Source organism: Peromyscus californicus, unplaced genomic scaffold (genome assembly GCF_007827085.1).
Source record: "Peromyscus californicus insignis strain IS unplaced genomic scaffold, ASM782708v3 Scaffold_4__1_contigs__length_199733344, whole genome shotgun sequence".
Lineage (NCBI taxonomy): Eukaryota > Metazoa > Chordata > Mammalia > Rodentia > Cricetidae > Peromyscus > Peromyscus californicus.
The window spans coordinates 145,699,724-145,726,194 of record NW_026294562.1 but is presented as its reverse complement, the minus strand read 5'-3'; the positions used below and the strand labels follow the sequence as shown (position 1 = coordinate 145,726,194).

The window sequence follows — 26,471 nt, the reverse complement described above, 5'->3', positions numbered from 1 at the left end:
TAACTCCTCCGGGTTGTGCTGAGTTTCTGGGTTGTATAGTTGGTGCTTCTGTCCCAGTGAGCACAGCCCACCTAATAACAGCTTTTCTATATGTGTGTCTATTCTTTCTTCATCCTGATTTGCTCTGGTCAGGTTTCCAGTCATGGTGCCTTATGTCTAACTATGGGAAACTTGCCTAGTCAGACATGAGAATGCCCCTGAGAGAAGCTTGCAGATAAAGGGAAAGAGAAAGGATAAGAGCGGGGCACAATTCCAAGTGCTGGGAGTAAAACTTGGGACAAACAGAATCTAGACACGTTGGTGCTGTGGGGGACGCTGAGACACTGTGGAGTAAGATAAAGTAGTGCGTCTTCATCAGTTTTTAGGTTATGTTCAGGAGATGTGCTCTCGGTCCCCCGAGGAAGGGACAGAAGGTTTGCTGCTTAGGAGGAAATAGTATGGCTGAGGGATTGGGAACATGGTAGAGAGACCCCACTGTATTCCCATTTTAGTTTATGGAATCTTACACATGATTCCATAGATCTGCAGCTGTTTCCTCACAGGAGGGCAGGCTCTGTAGAACTGGATCCTGGGGAATCCAGCCCCATAGGTCTTGCTCCTCTTGCTGTGAAGGGGCTGGCCACCAATACAGTATCCTTAGTAAATGTACCAACACATTAACACAGCCACCGTAAAGGTGCAGAGTGTTGCCGAATAAACGGGAACCTTTGTTGTTAACTGAGATTCACCAGGGTCTAGAAGAATGGTATCCAAGCTCATTGCAGGGCCGGGGTCCTTACATGTCTTTTTAATTTTTGTTATTTTTTTAACTTTGTTTTGTGCCGACAGCACACACTTTTGTTACTATGGCTCTGTAGCATAGTTTGAGTTCAGGTTTTGCAGTATCTCCAGTATTGCTCTTTCTGCTCAGTGTGATTTTGGGAGCTCGGGGTCTTCTTGTGTCTCATATGAAATTTGAGGTTCTTTTTTCTAACTCTATGAAGAATATCACTGGGTTTGATGGGCATTGCATGGATCTGAAGATTGCTTTTAGTAATACAGTCATTTTTTCACATTAATTTGCCAGTCCACAAGCACAGATCTTTTAGGATCTTCTTTAATTTTCTTTTAGCATCTTAAAGTTTTCATGATGAAGGTCTTTCACCTCCTTGGTTAGGTTTATCCCCAGGCATTTAAAAATGCTATTCTAAATGAGATTTTTAAAATGGGTTTGTTTCTCTGAAAATTGTCATTTAAAAAAAATGAAAGGAACTAATGCACTTGGAAAGCTAAATTCAGTATTTATTATACTTACACTTTATAACATCGGGTCATTTTTCTACTTGTCATTGGTAGTTTATTTCCCAAGTCCTAGTGAAGGAGTCTCCCGTTTCCCCGACTTTCACCACAGGGTTGCCCTGACGTCTGACCGAGCCTTTGCTCACACCTTTGTATTTTCTTCACCATGAGAAATGGGTGCTTGAGTTGCAGTTGGGGAAGTGTTTCCCCGTGAGATTACTCAAGATCTAGGACGTTGGCAGACTGTTCTCTCACTTTCTCTCTCCCCCTCTCCCATTTCCTTGGTTGAAAAAAATCCAAGACTTTCCCCTGCTGCTTCCTGGCTTCTTTTGCCCCCACTTTCCCCTCCTCAAAGCACTGACTTCATGTCGGCCCCCAGGACTGGGATGCTGCTCTCCCCACCACCGGGTGACTTTGTAGCTGAAAACCCTCTAAGGATCTGCAGAGTTGCTGGGTCATGTCTTCAGTGAGACTCACCGAGGGAAGAGATGTGTCAGCAAGCAGATGATGGGACTTAGTGCTCTGCTGGGACGTCCTGTGAGGACCAACAGTAAAGTCCTCCTCACATAGGCACCCTACCTAATCATGGCAGTTTAGGCAGAGAATAGATACCACCAGGCTAATCCCTCCCACCCTCACACCCTCCCATGATGTGCCCCTTTATTCTAAAGCATCTCTTCAAAGCTCTCGATGGACAGTCATGTGTGCTAGTCTCTACCAAGAGGCCCGCCGCCTGTCTTGCCCAGTGGCCCATGTTTTTTGGGCAACACAGGTAATAAGGAGCTCATTTCCTGTTTTCTGGGTGGGCTTGCACATTTGGATGGAGGAAAAGATAGAAGGGGATGGGAGAGATGGGGCAGCCAGGCAAGAGGGCAGGGGTGCTGGGGGATTTAGGACAATTATTATTTCGTGGGAGGCTGACTCCAGTTTCTTATGGGTTCCTCAGAACAAGTCCACTGTCACCACAGGTTTCCTATGGCTCCTCTCCCAAGACACTAGGCTCTAAATGCACAGTGAGGGTTTGTGAAAGCTGTCAGTCTGTGGCCTTCTTGGGCTTTACCCCAGGGGGGAGGTAGGAGCCAACTTGGGATTTGTGTACTGCAGAAGGTGTACTGAGATGTTCTACAGGGTGAAGTTCTGCTAGAATTGAAGAAGGGGCTGAAACAGCAGATTAATTTCTTGCAGAAAATCACTCCAAGTGCCCAGAGATAATGGGAAAAAAATCTCTTTAGTGAGTGGTTGACTGTAGCCCTTCAAGGTTTAAGGAACCTTCACCCTGAACACAAATCTTCCATAACTTACACAGGTCTGAGCTATCACCTTGTGTTCTTACATACGCTTTCACATGTAAGTTGCTTTTAGGCTCCTGTCTCCAAGTTACACTTAAATCAATTAACCATTTTAACAGAGTCAAAACCTCTAAGTTCTAGTCATTTTGAACAAATGGGGGATTTACAGAGCAAAGATATTGTAGGGATAGCTGTTAACCAGGGCCATCCGGCTTGCCGGGCAGAATTATGTTCTGTGTGATAAGGGCTCAGGGCTCAATAAATAGCTCGTAGCCAGGGCCCTGCTCTCCGAACTGACAGACAGACGCATGCTTGATGGCACTAGTTCACTACTTTTCATTAATTTTTTTTCCTTCAGGTCTAGGATGTTGGTGAGGCATGGCTGTGATCTTAGCACTTGAGAAGTTGAGGCAGGAGATGAAAATTCGCTGCATAGTGAGACCCTGTCTTAGAAGACCAAAACCAAAGAAACAGACAAGGTGTGCTGGGGTGGAATGGGGTTCTGACCTTAGAGGGCAGTTATTAGGTGGAAGAGAATTAGGTACAGCCTATGTCTTCTTCCTTGACCTTCGCCAGCCTTCTTGGTTGGCGCTGAGGCCAGAGGCAGAGGGCTATGTGCTGACAGGAAGGGCTCTCTCCTGCCCGCCCTCAGTTAGGAAATACCAAGGCTATCTCTTCCTTGTGAACATCTGCGTCGCCTTGTAGCAGTCAGGCTGTGTCAGCTCAGTAATTGCAGGGTTTATTTTAGAAACCTGTAATTGCAGGCACCTGAAGTGCTTTGTCCCTGAATTATTGTCTGCACTTGTTATGGGAGAGGATGGCAAGGCTCCCAGGCGGTTAGGTAAAGGAGCGGAGGCCAGTGACCCTTCACCTACGTGTTACTAGATTTCTCCCTCTCTGCTCCCCTCCCCTCCCATTCTTTTTCAACCCCTCATCCTTTCTCTTTCTCCCTCTCTCTTCCTATACTCTTCTCCGCCCCTTGTCACACCTTGAGCTGTGGCCAGAGCTACCAGTGAATGTAGAGGAAACAGTGTAGGGAATGAAAACCATCTCTCCCATTGCCTTTTTAAGGTCTCCAAATAGGACCCCATAAATCAGACTAACAAAACACAGATAGAATATATGTATACATAGCTAGTTATAGATATATAAAGCAAGCATATATATATATATATATAAAATTATTTTAAGGCATTGGCTCACATGATTGTGAAAGCTGAGAAGTCCACCTGCAAGTCCAAGTGGACCTCAAAGGCCTGGGCATTTGGGGTTGGCTTGACCCCGCCCCCCAGTGGAGGCTTTTTTTTTGCTTCTCCATGCTCTTGTCTGTCTGGGAGTCTGGTCTATATTCAGAGGACTCCAAGGTGGCATGTGTCCCAATCTAAGGCTGAAGGCCCGAGCCTAGAGCAGGAGATGAAGATCTGGCTCACTAGTAAGCAAGCTGATCAAATCCTCCCTCAGGGACCTTTCCCACCCAGGTTCAGTGGGTTGGATGATTTCTGATGGGTTGGGGAGGGCACCCAGCTTCATTAAGTCCACCAGTTCAAATGTTAACTTTTTTCAGAAACATCCTCACGGGCGTACACAGTAACTATAATCAATCAAATACCCAGAAATCTTGTAATCCAGGTAAACTGAGCCTCAAAGTAGCTATGGCAAAGGAAGAAGGAATCCTTGGGTGGGTGTCAGGAGGAGAGCTTGCAGGCCAAGGAAGGGACTAAAGCCAAGGACCAGTCCAAAAGAGAGCCAAAGCTTGAGCAAGCAGGGAGCCTGGGCCCAGTAATACTGAGCCTAATGTTTAATGGCTCCATAGCAAAGTAGAAGGTAAGGACTCAACAGCGTAGGTGTCAGCAAACATCTCTCTTTGAGACTGTCCCATGCCCCGCAGTGGCACATTGCCTGCTCTCCTGAAGCTTCTTTCCATGTCTTCCTCCCTGCTACAGGTCCAGGTCTGGGCACTGGGACAGTCAGGAGGGGAGTGGGGGAGGGGGTCCCTGTCCCCAGCAGAACAATGGGAGATGAGGAGGGACAGGCCACCAAGACCTCTGAGGATGAGTTTTGGAACTCTGAGGGGATGTTGAGTTAGGTCTCAAATAAGAGGTAAAGCTTAAATTTGGGCAAATGGGCAAGGCAGGAAGAATGCAGCTGATGCATCAGAAAATGGAGGCTATTTTTTTTTTTTTTTTTTTTTTGCTTCTTCATGCTCTTGTCTGTCTGGGAGTCTGGTCTATATTCAGAGGACTCCAAGGATGATGCCACAAACAAGCCTTCATTTGGTACTGTGTACTGTTTAGGGGCATCTAATGATTTGAGAATCCATTGTTCTCCAGAAAAGTTAAAAAAGAAAAATAAGAGTAGGAAGCAGTTCCTTTGCTTGAAGAGCTACACCTGTTAGGGAGAAAAATCTAAAGTTTGAGGCCACTGTGAGTAAGCACCTGTGACAGATAGCGCAGCAGAACACGGAGGAAGGGGTAGAAGGTGGGCACCTCGGGCGTGTTCCAGAGAATACACGTACAGTGACGTTCTGCAGAAGTGGGGATCAGTGAGGGTGGGTGCCCCTGTGCAGAGAGCGACCTGGACTGTGTTAGGATCACACTATGGTTGGAAGCTTTGGGTTAAAGTGAGTTTCAGGGTAGGGTTCAGCTCCAAGGCTTGCGTTTGTCAAGTGCGGAAGTCATTGTGGCATAATGCCAAACTTCAGGTCGGGCTTGCCTGCATTGGGAAAGGAAAGGCGGCTACCTGTGTAGACCTTTATTTATTTATGTATTTACTTTTGACACAGGGTTTCTCCTGACACAGGCTTTGTCCTTTGTGTTGTACAAACACTTGCTTTGTAGACCACGCTGGGTTCGAACTCACAGAGATCCTCCCGCCTCTGCCTTCCGAGAGCTGGGATTAAAGCTTGTGTCACCGTGCCCAGCTGCCCCTTGAATTTTTGTGTTCTCTGTTTAAATGGCTAACTGTAGGGCGTTATAATGTGACCTTGTCACTCCCCACTAGTGCTTTAGACCCCACAAAGACTCATGCACTATTTCTGGAGGTTGTGGAATCTTTGAGAGGTGTGGCCTCCTGTAGGAAGTAGATCAATGGAGTGGGCCTTGAGGGTTACAGGCCAGCCTTGCTGGCCCCAGCCTCTTTTCCAGAATGCTCTCACTGTAATGGAGCCACCTGCTGTCACGCCTTCTCCACCATGAAAGACTAGATTTTCTCAAACTGATAGCCAGAATAAACGCTCCTGCTCTCCAGTGTCCTCCTGTCAGGCGTTTGTTCACGCGTAGAAGAAAGACTACTACACCTGAGGACTATGCGGTGGATAAATGCTCAAATACTGGAGAGACGCCCGCTGCTCTTCCGAGGTTTGCCGCTAGGTGGCACTGTTCTCCTTTCTGGCGTCTTCAAGGCCTTTAGCACTTCTTTGCTATTAAACTATTCGGAGTGGGCTTCGGGGAAAGACCAGGACAGAACAGTTTCAGGCTGGCAGAGCAACCGGGCCTCTTGAACCTTTTTTGTTTTTTAAATTTTTCTCCATGGGTGACTTCCATTTTCCATTTGTCTCTTCTAAACGCAAGTATGGAGCAGTGTGGAGGAGGGACCGTCACACAGATCACAGGGCTCATCTAACATTTTCCTTTACCAGGGTGTTGTGTACAGTTTTAAAAAACAGTACGTTTTGAAAATTAAAAAAAAAAAATAAAACAACAAAAAAGAAAACGATCCATTTACTGACTGACTTTCCCCAACAGGCAAAGCAAATCCTGTAGATACTGTGCTTCCAACCAACCAACCAACTGCATTTCTAGGGGCTGAAGTCAGAACAAAGGAACCGGCCACTGGGAAATCGTGAACCCAGCAAGCTCTTTCTGGAGTCTTGGGAGACCTGGTTCAAATGCCTGGGCTAGCTGTCCTGCACAGTCTGCTATTGTTCTTACACACTCAGCTATCGCTCTTACACACTCAATGCTACTAGGACCTTTCAGCAGAGAAGGGGGTTCTGAGACTCAAGACACAGCTGGCGCACATGGGCTCCTATGTTTGTACAACACACACAGGCAGGGATGTAGGAGGTAAGGGGAAGGGTTGGGCAGTGCCCAGCACCACGGGAAGAACTGTGAAGCGGGCCCTGCTTTTCCTGATAGGCCCTGCTCGACCAAGAGCTTGACCTTCAACACTCTCGTTGCTGTGGACATTATTGATTTTTGCCAGTTTCAGAATGCTTTTAATTCTCATTGTAGTTTCTCATCTTATAACCAGGGATTTGATACCCCATGACTTAGATGTGGGTATGGGTTAGTTCATTCATGAGAGAATCCGGACTTCTATGGGCCCATGAACGTGGCTGGGAATTTTATGCTGGCTGTAAACAGTGTAAGCAAGAAGACAGTCTTTAAGTGCTGTGTAGATATCATTCAGAACTCAAGCAACAGACATTGAACATGATGGAGCAAAATAAAACCAATTGTACGTGTCATAGTGAGGGGTTGGAGTGATAAATGGGCCAGGGTATAGGGAATGGAACAAATGGCTGGATGTATATTTGTGGGCTCTCCTAGGAAGGGGTGTGTCTTGGGGGGTGTTAATGGGGAACAGTAGGTGTTTCTTCCTTGCTCTGTGGTTCACCTTGATACACTCTCAGCTGTGAGCCTCAGTGGCCATGTGGACTCCATAATGCTTCAACTGGACCTGGCAGGGCCCCTGATGGCTGGTGGACCAAGCGGTTCAGGGAAAGAAGAGCATGTCATGGTTGTGGTGACCCAGGCAGACCCAATGGGCACCAGGTGGCGGCGACCACAGCAGGTTATACTTCTACATTATTTGAAAGAAATTGTAAAATCTCTTCATTATAAATTGAGTTTCCCATTGAATGGATTTGACGGAAGCCAAAAGGCAGTAACTCCATTATTAGGGAAGCCATTGATGCTTTTCTCTTGCTTTGTCGTTGAAATTATCTTTCCATGCCAGTTCAGTCGAGTCGCACCTGCAAGTTTTTCATGCAATAAAATTTTTTACTAGCTTATTCAGAGAAACGTTATGAATGCTAGCGGTTCTTGTTGTAAAGCGCAAGTCAACTTGAGACTTGCCTGACGTCAGTGAGGACAGGTGGATGCCACAGCTGCCTTGTGTTTGTGGCACTGCTAAGCACATAGGTTCCTGAGCCACGTGCTGTAGGCCCTGCGCAGAGCTTTGGCTTCAGCTCCCATTCTGGAAATGCACCTGCGCTCAGAAGGAGAGCCAGCAACAATCAGAGCCTAGGCAGCAAAGGCATGATGCCGCTCCATGGAGCCTCCCTTGTCCCCAAGTCCTGGTGTCAGCAATTCCGTTGGATTTCCATAGGAACACTTGCATGGAAGATATGTCCTGTGCTCAGGAGTTTTCCCTGATATAACCAACCATTAGAAGGAAACCCTGTTTATGGGCAAGGCTGTACCTCTTACATTCCCTGTTCGTCAGATCATAGTCCACAGGACAAAAGTCTAATTATAACCAAGGATGGTAATTGTCAATGCTGGTACAACGCTAACATTCTAAATCATAGAATGACCTTAAGACAGAAACTAAGTTCCCATGTGAGGGGCACAACCCACTGCAATGAACACGGGGGACAGGTATGTCTACCCTGTGCCTGTTGACTCTTACGTTGAAGACCATGGGGGTATAACCTGATGCCTTTAAACACTATTGTACAATTAAAATTTTTAATTGGCATAATATGCATATATACTTATATGGTAGAGTGTAATAGTTTGACACTTGTATACATGCAATGTGTAATAATCAAATCAGAGTAATTGACATTGCTGTCTTCCCAAACATTCATCATCTCTGTGGCAGAAAGTTGCACATTCTTCAAGTTATTTTACCATCACATGTCATTATTATAGTTTTCCTGCTGTGCTACAGGTAACTAGAAGGAACGTCTGTTGTCTAGGTGCCTTCTCAGCTATGCAGATTTACTGTCCAAATTAAATGAGTACTATCACTTCTCCTTGCTCTTGCCAGGAGGCTCTCTGTAGCATGCTAGCACTTTGCGAATGCCCACATACAAATTCATTTCCAGAAACACAGAGAACGTTTCCTGCAGATACTGTCTTTGCAAACACCGAGTCTTTTAAGATGGTTTCTGTTTCCTCACATATGAGGTTCTCTGCGGAGACCTGTTTTAGAGCTCCTACATTCAATTTCTTCCATCTGGGAGGGCGACCACGGTCCTCCCACTGCAAGTTCTCTCCCTGGTCCTCCAGGCTGCCATCTGCTGTGTTGGCTCAGGGCAGGTCTGTCTGCAGCAGCAGCTGTCCCAGCTTAGCTCTGTGGGAGGAGGCTGCCGTGACACAGGGTGCTGGAGTTTCTGGGGGCAGGTTTGTGCCTCCTGGCTCTAAGCAGGAATCAATTCTAAGGAGGCATTTTAAAAAATGGCCTCAGAGAACTAAAGGATTGCCCAAGACTCAAATAATTCTAATAACTTGTAGTGATTTACTCACAAATCAGTATTTTTGACCCTCCTTACCCACCACAGGTTCTACTATATTCAAAAATTAGCTAAACTATAATTTGAGAATATTTGTAAAAAATTGTGTCTGTCCAGATTATATATCCCTATGTTTCAGGGTGGTTATTCCCAAAGACTTACTATAATTGTACATTTTGACTTCTACAGGTAACTCACAACTGGACTGTCCTTTTAAATCCAATGAGGGAGCACGTGGTGGTGAGCAGAACCTTTGAGCTAGTGAGCAGGTAGGTTTTGGGTTTGGGGATGTTTTCTGGGTAACGCTTACCATATCCACTCTGTCTTCTGCTGGTTTACAAGAGTATCCAAGACTGAGTTCTTTCTAAGGAATAACAGTTTATTTATCTACTGTTGTGAGAAGTCCAAAAGCACAGGGCCAACATCTTTTTGGCATGCAGTGAGGCCTTTTGGCTGCATCCAATGGCAAGAGAGAGTAAGCCTGCCAGCCTGGAGTGCTCTTCTTCCACAGTCTCGGGTATCATTATGGGGATTCACTCTTTGGAACTCATCTAACCTACATTCCTCCCCAAACACTATCAACATATAAATTTGCAGATTAAGTTTCCAGCACCGGACCTTTTGAATGTCACATTCAAACTGTATCACTTGCTTAAAGAAGTTTAGCCTACAGGACACCAAACTTGGGCACACATAGTGGCAGACGAGTTATGTGATTTGAACAAGGTACTCACACATTCAGTGTAGACAGTAAATGAAAATCTCTGCAGGAGACATTGTAACTATCCTGGTTAGGACATAAGAGGGTTGACTTCACTACCCACTTTGAAGTGAAGGCATGTTTTAGTCAATGTTCAAATTTTATTAATGATATACAAATACTATGGCAGTTTGCAGAAGAAGTTGAGTGTCCTGGTTTTGGTATCTTTGGGGTTTCTGGATACAATCTTTTGTTCCTTGTGGGGAAGTTGGGGCTTCTTTGGCTTTTTATTTAACTGAAAGCACACTATCTTCAACCTGCATTGTGGTCGTGGTTTTGACCATAGTGGTTACGACCAGTCAGTTAGGGTGGACACCCTGGAGGGCTGAAACATCACACATATTTATTCAGAACTTGAAATGGGACTCTGACATCAAGCCATTGACAGGCTCAGCTTACCATGAGGGTGCTCTTCCTGGGTCACAGATGTCATCTTCTTTTGTCTTCCCTGCATGTCTGTGTCCTTATCTCTTCTGAAGGATGTAAGTCCCACTGAATTAAGGCCTACTCTCATGGATTCATTTCACCATTCTGTTTTCCTTAAGAAGCATCTCTAAATAGTCATGTTCTGAGGTATGAGGGGTTAGGAGTTCAGCATATGAACTTGGGGTGGGAGTGGACACTACTAGGCTCACCAAAGTTTTAATCGAGAGACTTTTAGAAAAATGCTTCTGTTTCGGCATGTCTCATGTGAATTGTCCTCAGGCTTCCCATATGAGGTGCTAGTTAACATTCTTGTGGACCAAAGTTTAAGTAGCTGGTGTAACGAGGACTATGGGAGTCCAGCCCCTTGATAGTTCCCTCCCAGGGTCTAGGAAGAATCTACAACCAGCTGATAATCTTTGATGATAGGAAATGGATCTACGTACATGAAACTTCTTAGTCCATACACTTTATTGTTCTGAGTCAGTTCTGTCTCTACACAGCTTCTATTCTGCTCTCACACCTAGCTCCTTTCTTACCTGATTTCTTTCTACATTTATGTGCTGTCTCCTCTAAGTTCTATCTTAATTCTCTCATATCAGTTCTGCCCCATCTAGGTTCTCATCCATCTAGTTCTTTCCCATCTTGGCTCCTCTCCCATCTCCTTCTTTCTCATCTTGTTCTTCTTCATCTTGTTCTCCCCCATCTGGCTCTTCTTCATCTTCCATCTTGTTCCTCTAGTACTCTCTTTTAGCCTTTCAATCTAGTTCTTCCCATCTAGTCCATTCCTCTCCAGCTCTTACCCATCTAGTTCTTCCGGTCTCTTTTTTCCTCTCTCTCTCCTCCTCTCAGTCTCCTTATTCTCTCCCTTCCCCCTAAGTCTCTCAGGAATCCAGTTATAAACCCAAGCAATAGCAATCCTCTGCCCTTTCGGGGTCATAAAGGCAGGTAAGAAGTGTCCTCAGGCAGTGACCACCAGGCTTTCTTTTACAACCCAAAATGGGAGTGGTAAAAGAGGAGGTCAACTGAGAGCTAATGACCGGTTAGTATATCAAAATGGATCTATGCGCTCTGTCTATATTCCTAAAAGTGGTTAGGTAAGAAGTTAGGGGTCTATTAGTAAGGTTGTATAAGAAAGGAGGGTCTCACCCTAAATTGCACAAGAAATAAAGCTATCAGCCTGAACTATGAGGCATGTGTTGTTTCGTTTGGCCTTGGATGCTTGATAGGTATTTTAGATAAACACACTGTTAGGAGTTCTTGGAAGTACGCATAGCATTACAAGAAAATCACTATAGGAACCAGCTAATATATCTAAAATATCATCAAGACTTCTTAAGTCACGGCTGGACCTTTGGAAAAGTCCTTGACTTTTCCAAGTAGTGGCTTTTGTGATAGTAGCTGAATTCCATCACGTTTTCCTGCGGCTTGCAGCACCCTGCTTCTCTGTATTAGCAGGTGAAGCACTCCGTTGTGTTGATGAGGATGAAGAAAACGAATGGCTAAAACCAATTGCCATTTGTAGCCTAAGTGTTGCAGTGGCACCTTCAAAAGGCTGAAGAGCCCTTGTTGAGTGTCCCAGAAAGACTGTGCCCTATGTTTCAGGCCTGTACTGAGAGCTCTTCTGTCTGTGAGATTATGCATTGGGCTGAATCACTGTGTAATAATACCTAGGGCTCTGGCTCTGGCAGTGCTGATTTGCTAGAAAGGATACTGAGGAAGTACACTAATTGTTCACTTCCTGTTCTTGATCAACCTCAAGATCTGTGATTTATTTTACAGAGAGGCTGTTTCCATCAACATCCAGGCTTCCCTCCAACAGACTCACCTTGTTCCTCTCTTGTTGGCTCATCAGTTCCTTGGGGCAAGTGTTGAAGCACAAGTGACCATTGCCGTGGCCATCCTCACAGGGGTTTATACTCTGATAATATTTGAGGTAATTACCCTGCCCGCTTCCTATGATCTACCAGTGCCTGTGCTCAGGTGGCCAGGACAGTTTGTTATCTGTTTGATAGACTCAGCTTTATTTGGTCAGGTTGGAAAGGTGTAATTTCTAAGGATTAGACCGTCCCTCATTCTAGAAAAGGCAACTGTCCCCAAGTAGTTGCTGAATCATAAGCACTGACCAAAACAAGATCAGGTGTGAGAGGACCAGAACAGCTTAGTGAGATGTCTGTAAGTTGCCATTTATGTATTTTATGATTGAGTTTTTAATGTTGAGTTTTGAGTAGTTATATATTTGAGATGCAAATGTACAAGGTTTTGCTGGATATACAGTTTGCAAATATTTTCTTTTAGTGTGCCTGATAAAGTTTGTGTGTCTTATAGATTATGATTTAGTGTTAAGTCTAAGAACTTACTGCTCAGCTGTAAGTTCCCCAAAATATTTAAAATTTTAGCTTTGAGCTGGTATCTGTGTGCGTCTTAGATGGAGGTTCATTTTCAGATCCTTGGATATCCAATTACTCCAGCACCATTTATCAAGAAAGCTTTCTTTCCTCTGATGAATTGCTTTTGTTCCTGTATAAAATTTAAAAAAAGGTGGAGGGGGGGTTATAGTGGCTGAAGAGATGGGTCAATGGTTAGAACATTTGTTGCTGTTGCAGAGGACCTGGGTTTAATCCCTAAAATTCACATGGAGGCTCACAACTGTGCATAACTCCCATTCCTAGGGATCTGATCTCCTCTTTTTGCTTCAGTGGGTACCAGGAATGCACATAGTGCACTGACATACGTATGAGTGAAAAACCCATATATATATATAAACTAAATAAATCTGGAAAACAATTAGGGTCTTTGTGGGGCATATTTCTCACTTCCTTATGTTAGCACATTGGTTAAGTTCCTATCCATCCCCCTCCCACACTATTGATCACGGCAGGTGTGTTCTGTCTTCACACTCCAGGGAACATCTCTCACTTGCTACATTTCCCCGAAGTTGTTCAGTGTGGTAGTCATTCTTGTTCCATATACACTTTATATGCTCTTATAGTCTGGGAACATGGTGTATCTCTTGATTTATTTTGTTTTTTGTTTAAAAAAAAATTACTGTACAGACCCTATTCGATTTTTTGCTAAATCTTTACATTTCCTTCCCTTTGGAACAGTTGTAAATAGCACTCCATTTTCTTCTGTCCAGATGTTCACTGTAAGCACATGTAGATGACTTTTCAGGTTAGTTTTGTGATCTGTTATTTTCCTGACCTCATTGGAGTTTTTTTTTTTTTAAATGGGATTCTTGAGATTTTGAAGGTAGACCATCATAGTATGTGTAGTGGGAGTGGATTTATTTTTTCCTTTCCAATCTGATTCCCTTTAATTTCCTTGCCCCCTTTACAGTAGTCATAATAAAGTGGTGAGAGTGTGCTCTCGGATCACACAGGGAGGGACTTCCAGCCTCCACCACTAGCAAGACATCAGCTGGTGTCCTGCAGGCACTGTTTAAGAGACTGGGGAGATCCCTTTCTTCTCCAGCTGTACTGAGAAGTCCTTCCATAACTGGTGCTCGGTTTGGTGTGTGCCTGTCTGTGTCAGTCCCTGTGGTCATTTGATTTGTCTGCATTAGCTAACCGGTGCACTAGATTAGATGGATTTATGTTAGGACATACACTGCAGCATACTTATGATATACAAATGTTTTTCCAAGTGACTGACTCCAATCGTGTTAGCATGTCTTTAGCGCCACCCTGCAGATTTCAATCTTTGTGTTTCAGCTCCATTTAGTTTTCTTTCTCCAAAAATTCCACATATATATTTTGTTATTATTTTCTTCTTTTTTTTTTTTTTTTTTTTGTTTTTCAAGACAGGGTTTCTCTGTGTAGCTTTGCGCCTTTCCTGGAACTCGCTTTGGAGACCAGGCTGGCCTCGAACTCACAGAGATCCGCCTGGCTCTGCCTCCCGAGTGCTGGGACTAAAGGCGTGCGCCACCACTGCCCGGCCTTCTTCTTATTTTTTTTTTTTTGCGGGGGAGAGTAGAGTATTGATTTATCATTCAGGCTGGCCTTAAATTCTTGGACTCAAGTGATCCTCTGGTCTCAGCCTCTCTGAATAATTGGGCCTGTACATACATGCTACCATGCCTGGCTTAGGTATGTGCTGTTTAATTTGTAAACTTCAGCATTTTTTCTGTTGTGTTTCAGTTATATAATTAGAGTTTGATTCCTGCATGGTCAGGGAACTTACCATACATTCAGTGTAGGCTTATTAATTTTTTATGGTTCAAGGTTTTTTAATCTGACTTGATTTATATTTTGTGGACAGAAACGTAAAATTTCCTATTTTATGACATTAGTGTAACTTGCACATAAAAATTATATATGCAACAACTTGTGAAATTCAAACTCTGCCCTTGGTTGGTTTGTCCCCAGGTAAAGAATGAAAAGAAAGCTGTAGAAGTGTTAGAAAAGTTAACTTTTAGTTTGTGCTTCTATAACTTCTGTGCTTCCAGAATTCTGTAGAGTTCCTTCACGGGTGAGGGTTCTGGTGGGCAGCGGGAGAGTCTCCGGAAGTGACGTCAGCGTTGTAGTTTTCCTGGGTTGCTCATGGTCTTAATGCATGGAGACTCAGCAGATTCCCTGAGTCTGAGTCCAGCTTCTTTCCCCAGAACTAGAGGCTCTGCAGACAGGTACCCTCAGCCTATGTTGCTGCTGTCTGATCCCACAGTCCTGAGGAGCAAGTCCTGGGGTGAACCACTAATCCACCCACCCACCCACCCACTATCCCTATACACTGCTGCGGCCACTGCTTCCTGGACCACGGTCATTGCTCTCTTTAGCTGTGGTCCCTTTCCTGGTCTTGCCTTACCTGTTCTGCATGAAAGCTCCCTGCCTGTTGGTCAGGGTTGAGGTCAGTGCCTTGAGGAGAACCTGGCATGGAGCTAGCTCAATAAATAAGTAAATATCCCAAGAGTGCCTGCAGATGTTTGAGACAGGTGTTGAGGTCTGAGCCTGGTCAGCCTGACCCCTGAGCACTGCTCACACTATTTTTTTTTCCTCCTGACCCACATGTAATTGAGCAGGAAACAAAGGCTCAGCTGGGATTCCTATATGTCTTTAATAGCTGGATAGGATGGAGCCACTTCGGGACATTCCTTGGATTTTTATACCTCTGATCCTATAGCGGATGTAGAACTTATTGGTACTTCCTTGGTGTTATATTTCTCATCCTTGTAAAGTTGTCCTCTAGGAAAGCATAGAAGAACAAAGTTGGAGCAGTCCTTCTAACTCTCATACTTTGATCTATAACTGGGCCTTGGCCTTTGAGAATTTCCCAGCATAGCATACTAAAAATTCTACCCCAGCTAAGATCTGCAGACTGAATAAAATCATATTTAAAAAGTCTTAATGAAAAAGATTTCACAGCATAAAGGAGATAATGTGTTTCCCAGACATCCACCTTGGCTTCCTTTCTGCTGGAAACACAAAGGCTCTTTCCTTTACCCCCTTATCAAACAGAGGCAGAATCATGCAGCCTCTGTGTGAGGCCAGGCTTCACTGCTCAGGTCTTTTTGTATTTGGCTTATGCATTTATGCAGCATTTGATTTAAAAGCTGGCTATGATCTTCTGTACAGGCAGTGCCCTGTGTCTTCCTAACCTTATTTTGCCTGTGCTATGACCAGTGTCCAGGCACAGCCTGGCCTGCATATCTGTACTTCAGTCGAGCTTGTTAGGTCTGACCACCCGACATCCCTCACCAGCACCCTCCATAATCTTCAGACTTGGTCCGGGTCCCACATCCTGGCCTAGTCTGGGGAGCCCTGTCTATGCTATCTTCAACCTGAGGCTTGGGCCAGGACTGAAATCCTATACATTATCCCAATCCATGTGTCCTCTTGACCTTATCCTGGCCCACCATGCCCAACCTCCAGGCCTGCCCCATTCCAAAAATCCTGCGCACTAACCCAACTTGGTGAGTCCACCTGACTCATCTCTGCCTTCGCCTTCCTCAATCCCCATACCTTCCCCAGGCTCACAACCAGGGCCGTAGCTCAGATTGGTGCACTCTACCTATGTTCTACCCAGCCTTCAGGTTTGGACTGGGTGGCACATCCTTAGTGCTAGCCTTTTGTGTCCACATCAGACTTACAACCAAAGAAAGAAGTCCAAATGTTCAGGTCTCATTGCAAAGAAAAACCAAAACCAAACCAAACCAAACCAAACCAAACCAAACCAAACCAAACAAAACCCCCACAAAAAAACCATAAATAGCATGAAAGGTTAAGATAGTAAGCACGTCCCCTGCAAAATCTACAAGTCTTGTAGAAATGTTCTCCTGTGAGAATTACCTCAATGAACCCCCAAGACCAGAAATGTGAAGGAACAATCATAAACATAATCAAAGAATTAAGAAGTTTAAAGATGCACCAAGAAATAACTCAACAAACTTAAAGAGAATAAATGCCTGAGTGACATCCAAAAAACACAAATATAGGTTGAAGGAAATGACAAAAACAATCCAGAATTTGAAAACTGAATTCACTAAGGATATAGAAATATTGAAGAAACTCAAGATGAAATGAAGATGGGATTGAAAAACTCAACAACCCAATTAGAAAACCCAGGGGAAGGGATCAAGCAGAAGACAGAATATCTGGACTCAACGATAAAGTGGAGGAATTAGACCACTCAAGCAAAGAATATGAAAAAAAAATCAAAAGAGACCCAGGAAAGGGATATTCAGGAACTGGGAGACACTGTGAAGAGACCAAATCTTCAAATTATGGGTGTGAATGAAGGAGAAGAATCCCAGGTCAATAATCATAGAAGAAAACTTCCTCAAGCTTAGGAAAGCAATACACATACAGATACAAGAAGCACACAGAACACCAGACAGACTAGATCAAAATGAAACTCTCCATGGTGTATCATAGTTAAAACATTGAATATATAGAATAAAGCAAGAGTATTGAAAGCTGCAGTTGAAGTCCCACACAATGCAAACCCATCAGAACAATTTTTTTTCTCAGCAGAAACCTTAAAGCCAGAACAGCCAGGAGCAATGCACTGCAAATTCTAAAAGACCATGGATGCCAACCTAAACTTCTATAACCAGTAAAACTATTTGCCATAGTTGAAGGAGAAATAAAAGCCTTCCATGACACAAACAGGCTAAAGGAGTTCATGTCCGCCAAACCAGTGCTACACAGAATACTGGGGGCGGGGAGGTTGGGGAGGTCATCCACTATGATCAAGTTGGTTTTAACCTGGAGATACATGAATGATTCAACCTACCTAAGCCAACAAATGTAATCAGTCATACAATCATCTCAATAGAACAGAAAAGGCCTTTGACAAAAATCCAACATGGCTTCATGATAATGGTCCTAGACACAGGAGGACTAGAGGGAATATACCTCAATGTAATAAAAGCTGTATATCACAAGCACATACCCAACAGTATCCTAAATGGAGAAAATCATGAAGCAACATCATTAAATTAAGGGATGAGACAAGACTATGCACCACCTCCACTTCTTTACCATACAGTACTTGAAATGTCATCTGGAATAATAAGACAAGAAGAGAAGGAAATTAAAGGAATACAAACAGTAAAGAAGTTAAGTTATTCCTAACTGTATATGGTATGATATTATACAGAAGGGATTCCAAAAATGACACCAGAAAACTTGAAAAATGGTAAACAATTTTATCAAAGTTGGATACAAAATCAATAGTCTTTCTATACACTACACCAGATATGCTGAGACGCAATCATGGACACACTGAAATTCACAGTAGCTCCAAAGACAATAGAATACCTAACTAAGGAGGGGGAAGACTTCTACAATAATAATTTTAAATCTCTGAAAGATAGAGCTTGAGGAAATGACAGAATTTGGAAAGACCTCTTATATACATTGATTGGTAAAATTAATATTATGAAAAATAGCCATTCTACCAAAAGCAATTTATGGATTCAGTGCAATCTCAATAAAAAAAAATCCCCATGACACTATTCACAGAAATAGAAAAAAGATCTTAAAATTCATGTGGAATAGCAAAAGGCCACAGATAGCCAAAGCAATTCTGAGCAAAAAGAATCAATGTTGGAGGGATTTCTATTCTAGATTTCAAGATATAAAAGCAGTATAGTACTGGCATGGAAACAGACAGGTAGACCAATGGAATAACACAGAATAACAAAACATGAGCACACATAACTATAGTCATCTAATATTTAACAAGTATGCCAAAAACATACACAAGAAACACGGCATCTTCAATAAACAGTGCTGGAAAACTGGAAGTCCACACCCTGGACAAAAATCAAATCCAAATGGGTCAAAGACCTTAATGTGAACCCTCAAATGTCAGAAGTGCTCTAAGAAAACATAGGCAGAATCCTAGGAGATGTGGGTGTAGAAAAGGACTTTCTGACTAGGACTCAATTTGCCCAGAAATTAAGGCCAACGATGGACAAGCAGGACCTCATGAAACAAAAAAGGTTTTGTACAAGAAAGGAAACTATCAGTCAGTTGAAGAGGAAGCCCAGAGAAGAAAATCTTTGCCAGATATCTATTTGCTAGAGGATTAATATCTAGAATATATAAAGAACAAAACAACAGCAATGGGAAAAAATGAACAAAACAGAATCAACAAAACAACTCAATTAAAAATGAGCTGTATCTTTGAACAGAGAGTTCCCAAAAGGAGGAACAAAAATGGCCAAGAAATAGCTCAAAAAGAGTTCATCATCTTTAGCAATTAGGGAAATGAAAATGAAAACTCCCTAGTCACAATGGCTAACATCAAGAAAAGCAACTGACCAAACAAACAAACAAACAAACAAAAACCACCAACAACAAGTGTCAGCGAGGATGTGAAGAAATGGGAGCCCTCATTCACTACCCGTTGGATTGCAAACTGCTGTAGCTACCATGGAAGTCATCATAGAAAATTCTCAAAAAGCTAAAAATAAATCCATTATTTGACTCAGTCATACCACTCCATGACATATTCCCAAAGGACTCACATCCTACTCCACAGATATTTGCTTAGCTACGTTCATTGTTACCCTATTAACGGTAGCCAGAAGCTGGGAGGTGGTGGTGCACACCTTTAATCCCAGCAGTTGGGAGGCAGAGGCAGGTGGATCTCTGTGAGTTCAAGGCCAGCTGGTCTACAGAGTGAGTTCCAGGATAGCCAGTACTACTGAAAAAAACCCTGTCTGGGTTGGGGGAAGGGGGGAAGACAGGAAATGGAACATCTTAAATGTTCTTCAAGTGATGAATGGGTGATGAAAATGCTGTGCATATAAACAAAGGAATACTATTCAGTTATAAAAAAATGAAATCATGAAACTTGCTGGTGAATGGATGTAACTAGAAAATATTAAGATGACCCAGACTCAGAGATTCAAGTGTGACATGTTCTTTAATTCGTGGTTCCTAGCTCTAGATCTTTAGATGTGAGCATATAACCACATAACCACAGAAACCGGGGAAGTTAAATAGGACCTGGGGTGAGGTCTAGAGAGAGGAAAATCAGGAATCAAAATGTATGAAGAGGGAAATGGGAAAAATGGGGGAGAGGCTTTAACTTGAGAGGGATGAATAACTCTGTGTTGTTTGGAAAATCTACAAGGAATCTTACTAGTTTACCCAAATATTTACCCAAAATTACAATATATAATACACACTTATATGTTAAATGAAGTTAGGCTACTTGAGGTGATAATGCTTTTCCCAAGAGTTAGACTATTTTATGAAATTCCCAGTATCAAGCATGAGAAACCTCCTTTGGTCAGGGGAAACAATATAGGTTCTTCATTTGCTCTTGTTTGAATCCTCAAAGTTGAAGTTCAGAACCCAGAGGAATCAAGCTGGCCCTGACCCAAAAGCCTCTTCCCTGAGAACTAGCTTTCCTAGTACTGAAAGGCGCTATGCAAGCTGCCAAGGGAGTAAAGTGATCAACGGTCCTACCCAGCTGTGATGCCTATGGACCACAGCAGTAACCAACATGCAATACAGCCTTAAAGGTGCAATAGTGGCACTTACAGTCTTGGCAGTAACCAACATCTGTCTCATTGGACTCATGGCCCGATTAATAGGAGGGAAATCATGCCTTATACTTTAAATGCAGCCAACTACAAAAGGAAGTATCTTTGGAGAGGGAGGGAGGAGGCTGCATTTCAAAATGTAATGTGCACAGCACAAGGCTGGTCCGAGCAGTAGCTCCGAGGCAGGTTGTCTAAGTTTTCTTTTGTAATGGTTTGCAGAGCTGAAACTCAACCACCACCTGTGGCCAATTACTGTTCCCCCAGGCCCCCGTGCATTTGTTTGTCTTCGAGCTTCTTTTCACTATTGTTCTACCCAACAAGTTTTCTCCTTTACCTGTTTCCAAAGATCCTTCCTTTTCTTCTTTGAAAAAGATTTTAGAATTTCAGGAAAACTGATGAATTGGCTTACTTACACAGGTGATATTAGTGAAGCCAGCTTTCCCGTCCAGAGGGTTTTGGTCCACCTGAGGGTTTTAAGTTATTAACCTTTCAGTCTTAATGGTGTTAGAACCTCCTTGAAGCCAGCAGCTTTTGTTCCTGAACATGAAGATAGTGAATTGGCTTGAGTGGTAGAGGGCCAGAGGAACCAGTGCAGGAAGGACCACAGTGAGACTTGGAGAAAAAGATAATGGTGTGGATAGCCAGCAGAGGAACCAGTGCAGAAGGACCACAGCGAGACTCGGAGAAAAAGATAATGTGGATAGCCAGCAGAGGAACCAGTGCAGAAGGACCACAGTGAGACTCGGAGAAAAAGATTATGGTGTGGATAGCCAGCAGAGGAACCAGTGCAGAAGGACCACAGCGAGACTCGGAGAAAAAGATAATGTGGATAGCCAGCAGAGGAACCAGTGCAGAAGGACCACAGCGAGACTCGGAGAAAAAGATAATGTGGATAGCCAGCAGAGGAACCAGTGCAGAAGGACCACAGTGAGACTCGGAGAAAAAGATAATGGTGTGGATAGCCAGCAGAGGAACCAGTGCAGAAGGACCACAGCGAGACTCGGAGAAAAAGATAATGTGGATAGCCAGCAGAGGAACCAGTGCAGAAGGGCAAGCACCATATATACACTCTTTGAGAAGCTGGACCTTGTCACCAGGCCTTCCTTAGATGAATTATAACACACAGAAGTCACATCACTTGTACAAAGTCCTTGGGCCAGTAATGGCAGAGTAAGAGCTTTAAGAGTCTATGCTTCTCCCCAGGTGTAGTGCTTCTCAAAGTACACAAAAACATATAACAGAACCTGATGTCTAGCCAGAGCCTCGAACATGGGTCAGACTAATAAATTTGCATGGACAGACTAACAAACACACATCCTTAAGGTGGTTACATGATAGTCCTGTGACCATACGAGATATGTACAAAGTGACCTGAATGGGCTCAGCCATTCCTGGAAGATATGAGTGTGGAACGATGGTTTGGAGGGGCGATAAGAGGACTAGACTCACCAGTGATGGCCTTGTGCTTAGAAAACCAGCCTGAGTGTGAGACTAGTGGGCAAGAACATAGAAATGTATGAGGCTCTCTTATGTGCGTCTGTGAGAATGTGGGTTGGTGTCAATATGTGGGGGTTGGTGTGAGTGAGTGTGTGTGTGTGTGTGTGTGTGTGTGTGTGTGTGTGTGAGAGAGAGAGAGAGAGAGAGAGAGAGAGAGAGAGAGAGAGAGAGAGAGAGGTGGTCTGAGTGCCCCCTGTTTGTTCCTGTTACTGGTTCAATCTTCATGACTGGCCTATGTGGTGATATGTTGTGTACCCTAATAAACTTATTTGGGGATCAGAGGACAGAACCAGTCACTAGATTAGACATAGAGGCCAGACAGTAGTGATACACACCCTTAATCCTATCACTTGGGAGGCAAAGATCTGTCTGGATCTCTGTGAATTCAAGGGCACATTGGGAACAGAGTCAGGCAGTGGTGGCACACGCCTTTAATCCCAGCACTTGAGATCTCATGCTTTGCTTTGAAAGCACACACACCTTTAATCCCAGGAAGTGACATGGCTAGGTGGAGAACGGTATATAAGGCATGAGGAGACAGGAACTAAGCAGCAGTTCAACTGAGACCCTCAGGGGTGAGGACTCAGAGGCTTTCAGTCTGAGGATTTGTGGAAACAGGATTGGCTGAGGAGTTGGCGAGGTGAGGTTGGCTGTGACTTGTTCTGTTTCTTTGATCTTTCAACTTTCACCCCAAGATCTAGCTCCAGGTTTTCATTTTTTATATATATATATATATATATATATATATATATATATATATATATATATATATATATATCACCTTTTAAGATTTATGTTACAGGCCTAACCTTTCACCTATATCCTGAGGTTCATGAGTTTGTTTCTCTGAGGACTGAACATTCCTAGAAGTGGGGGAAGGTGCCATCAGCCAGCTAGGACAAACTCTGATGACGTGAGGGTACCACACCTCATTCCTTGCCACCATCCAGTCTTTGTATCTCCTCATCCAACCTCCTCTAGGAGACAGTTCTTAGAGTCACCTGCCAGAGTGAGCGCAGCAGCCACACACCTCAGGCTCAGTCTCACAACATGGGTTATGAGGACTGGCCTAGCTCCTTTCTCCCAAGTGTGGCAGCCACCACTTGGCATCTGCCGGGGACCAGCCTCAGCAGTTTCAGGGGTCCGAAGAATGTGATACCTGGAAGGTGCGGTAACAACTCAGAGACAGTGCTCGTGCGAGCTGACAGGTCACTTCGGGATTCTGCAGTTGCTAAGTAGCTTCTTCGCTACAGCTTCTTTAGCTTCCCTAGGTTCTTTTAGCTTCTGCCTTTGCCCTGGTAACCTCAGTCTTTTATTATCATAAGTAAGGGGAAACAGAAAAAACGGGGAAATCACCTAATACAAAATATTCTCATGATTCCAAAGGTTATTCTTAGAAAATCACCAATATATTCTTCATCATCTTTTACTAAACACAAGAACTATCCCAAACTTAACACCAAAGCAAGCATAATCTATTTTTATTATTAATGATTATACAATCTTCTGAGCACTTGACCCAGAGGCTAGCAACATGCAATTTCACAAAAAAAGGTAAAAATAAGAACAGTGCTTAATGTACCAGACAGTCATTTCCTTCTCACACAGCCTGCTCTGACCTCAAGACCCCTGTAGCCACCTAAGTTCCTCCTCAGCCCTCTGCAAACACTAAGCCCCATGACTGGTGGGCCACAATGAACTCAGACAAGAAATCTGTCTCTGCAAGTCAGCAACTTCTGTCCTTCTATATCCCAACAATTCCAAGGAAGACCTGATCCAATTTTCAGAGCTTCCATGAAAGGAAGTTCTCCTTTCCTGGCAGCTCTTTTCAATCTAGGAACCAAATAAAACTTGCAGCAATCACTCCAACCACTGCCACATTGTCTCCACACTCCTTCAGGAGGAATCAAAATATCTGGATTAAAGTTGCAATCTCCCTTTCTTGATGGAGGCCACTATTTTCCTCCTATTCTAGGTTTCCACACTTCTAGTTTGTCATCCCATCTATATGTTACTCCATCCAGAGTCTTCAGCCAATACCCCTTAGGGTCTCAAGTTTCACACAATGCCCTTGGAATATTCTCAGAAACTGAATTATTCATCATGGCCAATTTGAATCCAGTGTGTTGATACACATCATACCATGTGCTATAGTTGACCACACATTCGGTATGGTTTATCCAAGCCTGAAAAGTTTCCCCAGGGTGCAGGTTCTTTCCCATGACCTGCATAACTGCCTTAACCCCAGCCTGGGTGATCATCTCTGTATAATTTCCTGTGAAATTTATTTCACTCCTTTCCTGTATCACAGAAATCACCATTGATGTAGGAACACAGAACAGGAAGATCAGATAGAAGAAAAAGACCAGCATTCAAGAAGTAATTATAGGGAGGAGAACATGACATGTGCATGGCATAAAACATGACCTTGGAACACGTAGGCATTTCTGCCTTGGCCCTCTAGAGGCGTGCTAAGCAGAGGATCTGGAGGGGAATGCACGGAGGGTTGATGGTCCACAATCTTCGGTCCCCTTTTCTCCAGTCTCTGCTGGCAGCACGTCAGCCATCTTATATGCCATCCCCAGCAGGCATCCAGACATGTAGCAAACAATGCAGCTATCCACCTTCTCTCTCACTGAAGTGCCTTCGCAAGTGGGGAGGGGATAGGATGACAGGGTTTGGTTCCTGAGTCCCTCCCTGTTATTGTCATCTTGATCTAATTTATGAAAGTCTTAGAATTCCAGTTTGCCTTAAAAATATATTCAGATTTAAGATGACCGGGTAATCTTCCTTGAGTATTAATAAATGGGCCTATGAAGACAGGGATGTACATATGGAATAATGAAACACAGGATAGTGTTTCAGTTTGGGTTTTATTGTTGTGAAGAGACACCATGACCATGGTAACTCTTATAAAGCAAAACATTTAATTGGGACTGGCTTACAGTTCAGAAGTTAAGTCCCTTATCTCCATGGAGGGAAGCATGGCAGTGTGCAAGCAGACATGGTGCTGGAGAAGGAGCTGAGAATTCTACATTGGGATCCACAGGCAGCAGGCAGAGATTGTCACACTAGGTGTAGATTGAGCATCTGAGACCTCAGAGCCTCCCCCCAGTGACCACTTCCTCCAACAAGACCACATCTCCTAATAGTGCCATTTCCTCTGAGTCTATGAGGGCCATTTTTGTTCAAACTACCATAGATAGTCTCTCTGTCCTTGGTCATGTGCTAGTCTCTAGGACATGGGATGGTGGCTACTGGCTAGTGACCAGTGCAAAGTCACTGGTCCATATGTGTATGGAACGGGAAGGTCTTAAAGGCATCCACTAACTATGAAGTCCCACATTCTTAAAACACTGTCAAGTATATGAATGGCTCACCTCTGCCTGAATTCAGGGAGTGTACTACTTTATATCTGAGATACAATCTTTAGCACTCAGGGTTATTCCACATCAAACCTCATTTTCTAGCTGTTTCTTGCTACCAGGATAAACTTTGAGATCCTGACCTGTGGTAATTTTACTTTATTTATCTACAAAATACAGTAGCTTCTCAGTTTCTTGTGAAAGAGAAAGGCAGTTGTGTGTGTGTGTGTGTGTGTGTGTGTGTGTGTGTGTGTGTGTGTGTGTGTGGTGCAGATGGACTGTATTGGTGGGATATCCTAATTCTCTGTACACTGTGTGCACAGCCCAGGCTGTTGTTCATTGGGGCAGGTAACTAGAAAGAAGAAACAGTGCCCTGCTGGCCCATGCGAGGCTTGTGCTGTCTTTACATCTACTGATGTGATGTATTTTTGCACCGCTTCCCAGCTGGGTCCCCTCTGTTATTCTTACCTTCCACTGTCTCTCAGTAAGGAAGAGTTTTCTGGGAACTTTGTAAGTGGCAAGTCAGCTCAATGGGAGGATGCTATAGCCCCCAGGATGCACACAGTGAGATACCCCACTTTCTTCAAATTTGTACATGGTCATGCGCTAGGATGTGAGTACAACTGTAGGAAAGAGGTAGAAATGGTCCCTGACAGGAAGAAAGGACTCTCTGTCTCATGTGGCTCCAGGGCTGTCTACTCCTGGCCTTCACATGTCCCCATTTGTGACCCTGTGGCTGTAGGACTCACACCTTTTCACGAGGGACAGGCCATGGGGGAGGAGCCACTCTTTTGGGGCTTGACAAGGCCCTCTTGGGTCCTGCCTTCTGTGCTACCTACGCGAGCCTGGTTAGTTTCATACAGCGCAGTTTAGTGTATTTTAAGGATGCAGTTACAAGAAAAACCAGATTTTGTTGGTACCTACACCTTCTAAGTGGATCTGTGGGGGAGTGGATAGCTAGTGTGAATCCCCACAGCTAGGGTCGTAGCTATGCATTGATTCAACTCTGTAGCTGAGCTTTTATTGAGACCTTTCTGAGATGTAATAGGACTTTGTACCCCATGAACTTAGTACTGAGAGATTCTGGGACACAGTTCTCCCCAGTTTTTCCTTTTGATGACCTACACAATCTCTCCTCTCAGGTGACACAGGGTTACTTAGTGAAAAACTGGAGCCTGTAGTGTGGTTGACCTGGGAACACTCTCCTGTCTACAGTTTATAATTGTGTGACCTCATCTGCATGGTTTCAGAGCTTCAGTTTGGAAACCATAGCCAGAAGTTTCTGTATGTTCAACAACTGTACCAGATCATTTCTTGCAGTCCATAAAAGCTCCAGGGTCTGTGATTCTACAAAATAGTAGCCAGGCAAAGAGAATTAACTTAAATTTTGAAGGGAAGA

At 43.8% G+C, this 26,471-nt stretch overlaps 1 protein-coding gene across 1 annotated transcript in view; it reads left to right on the top strand.

Annotated features, from left to right (window-relative positions):
• The window catches only part of Oca2 (OCA2 melanosomal transmembrane protein), a 284,223-nt gene that overhangs the window by 37,231 nt on the left and 220,521 nt on the right, over window positions 1-26,471 (top strand). Inside the window, exons 6-8 of the mRNA XM_052763431.1 lie at window positions 7,201-7,361; window positions 9,220-9,299; window positions 11,996-12,149. Coding sequence (XP_052619391.1) covers window positions 7,201-7,361; window positions 9,220-9,299; window positions 11,996-12,149 — 395 coding nt within the window. The remainder of the gene's footprint in view (window positions 1-7,200; window positions 7,362-9,219; window positions 9,300-11,995; window positions 12,150-26,471) is intronic.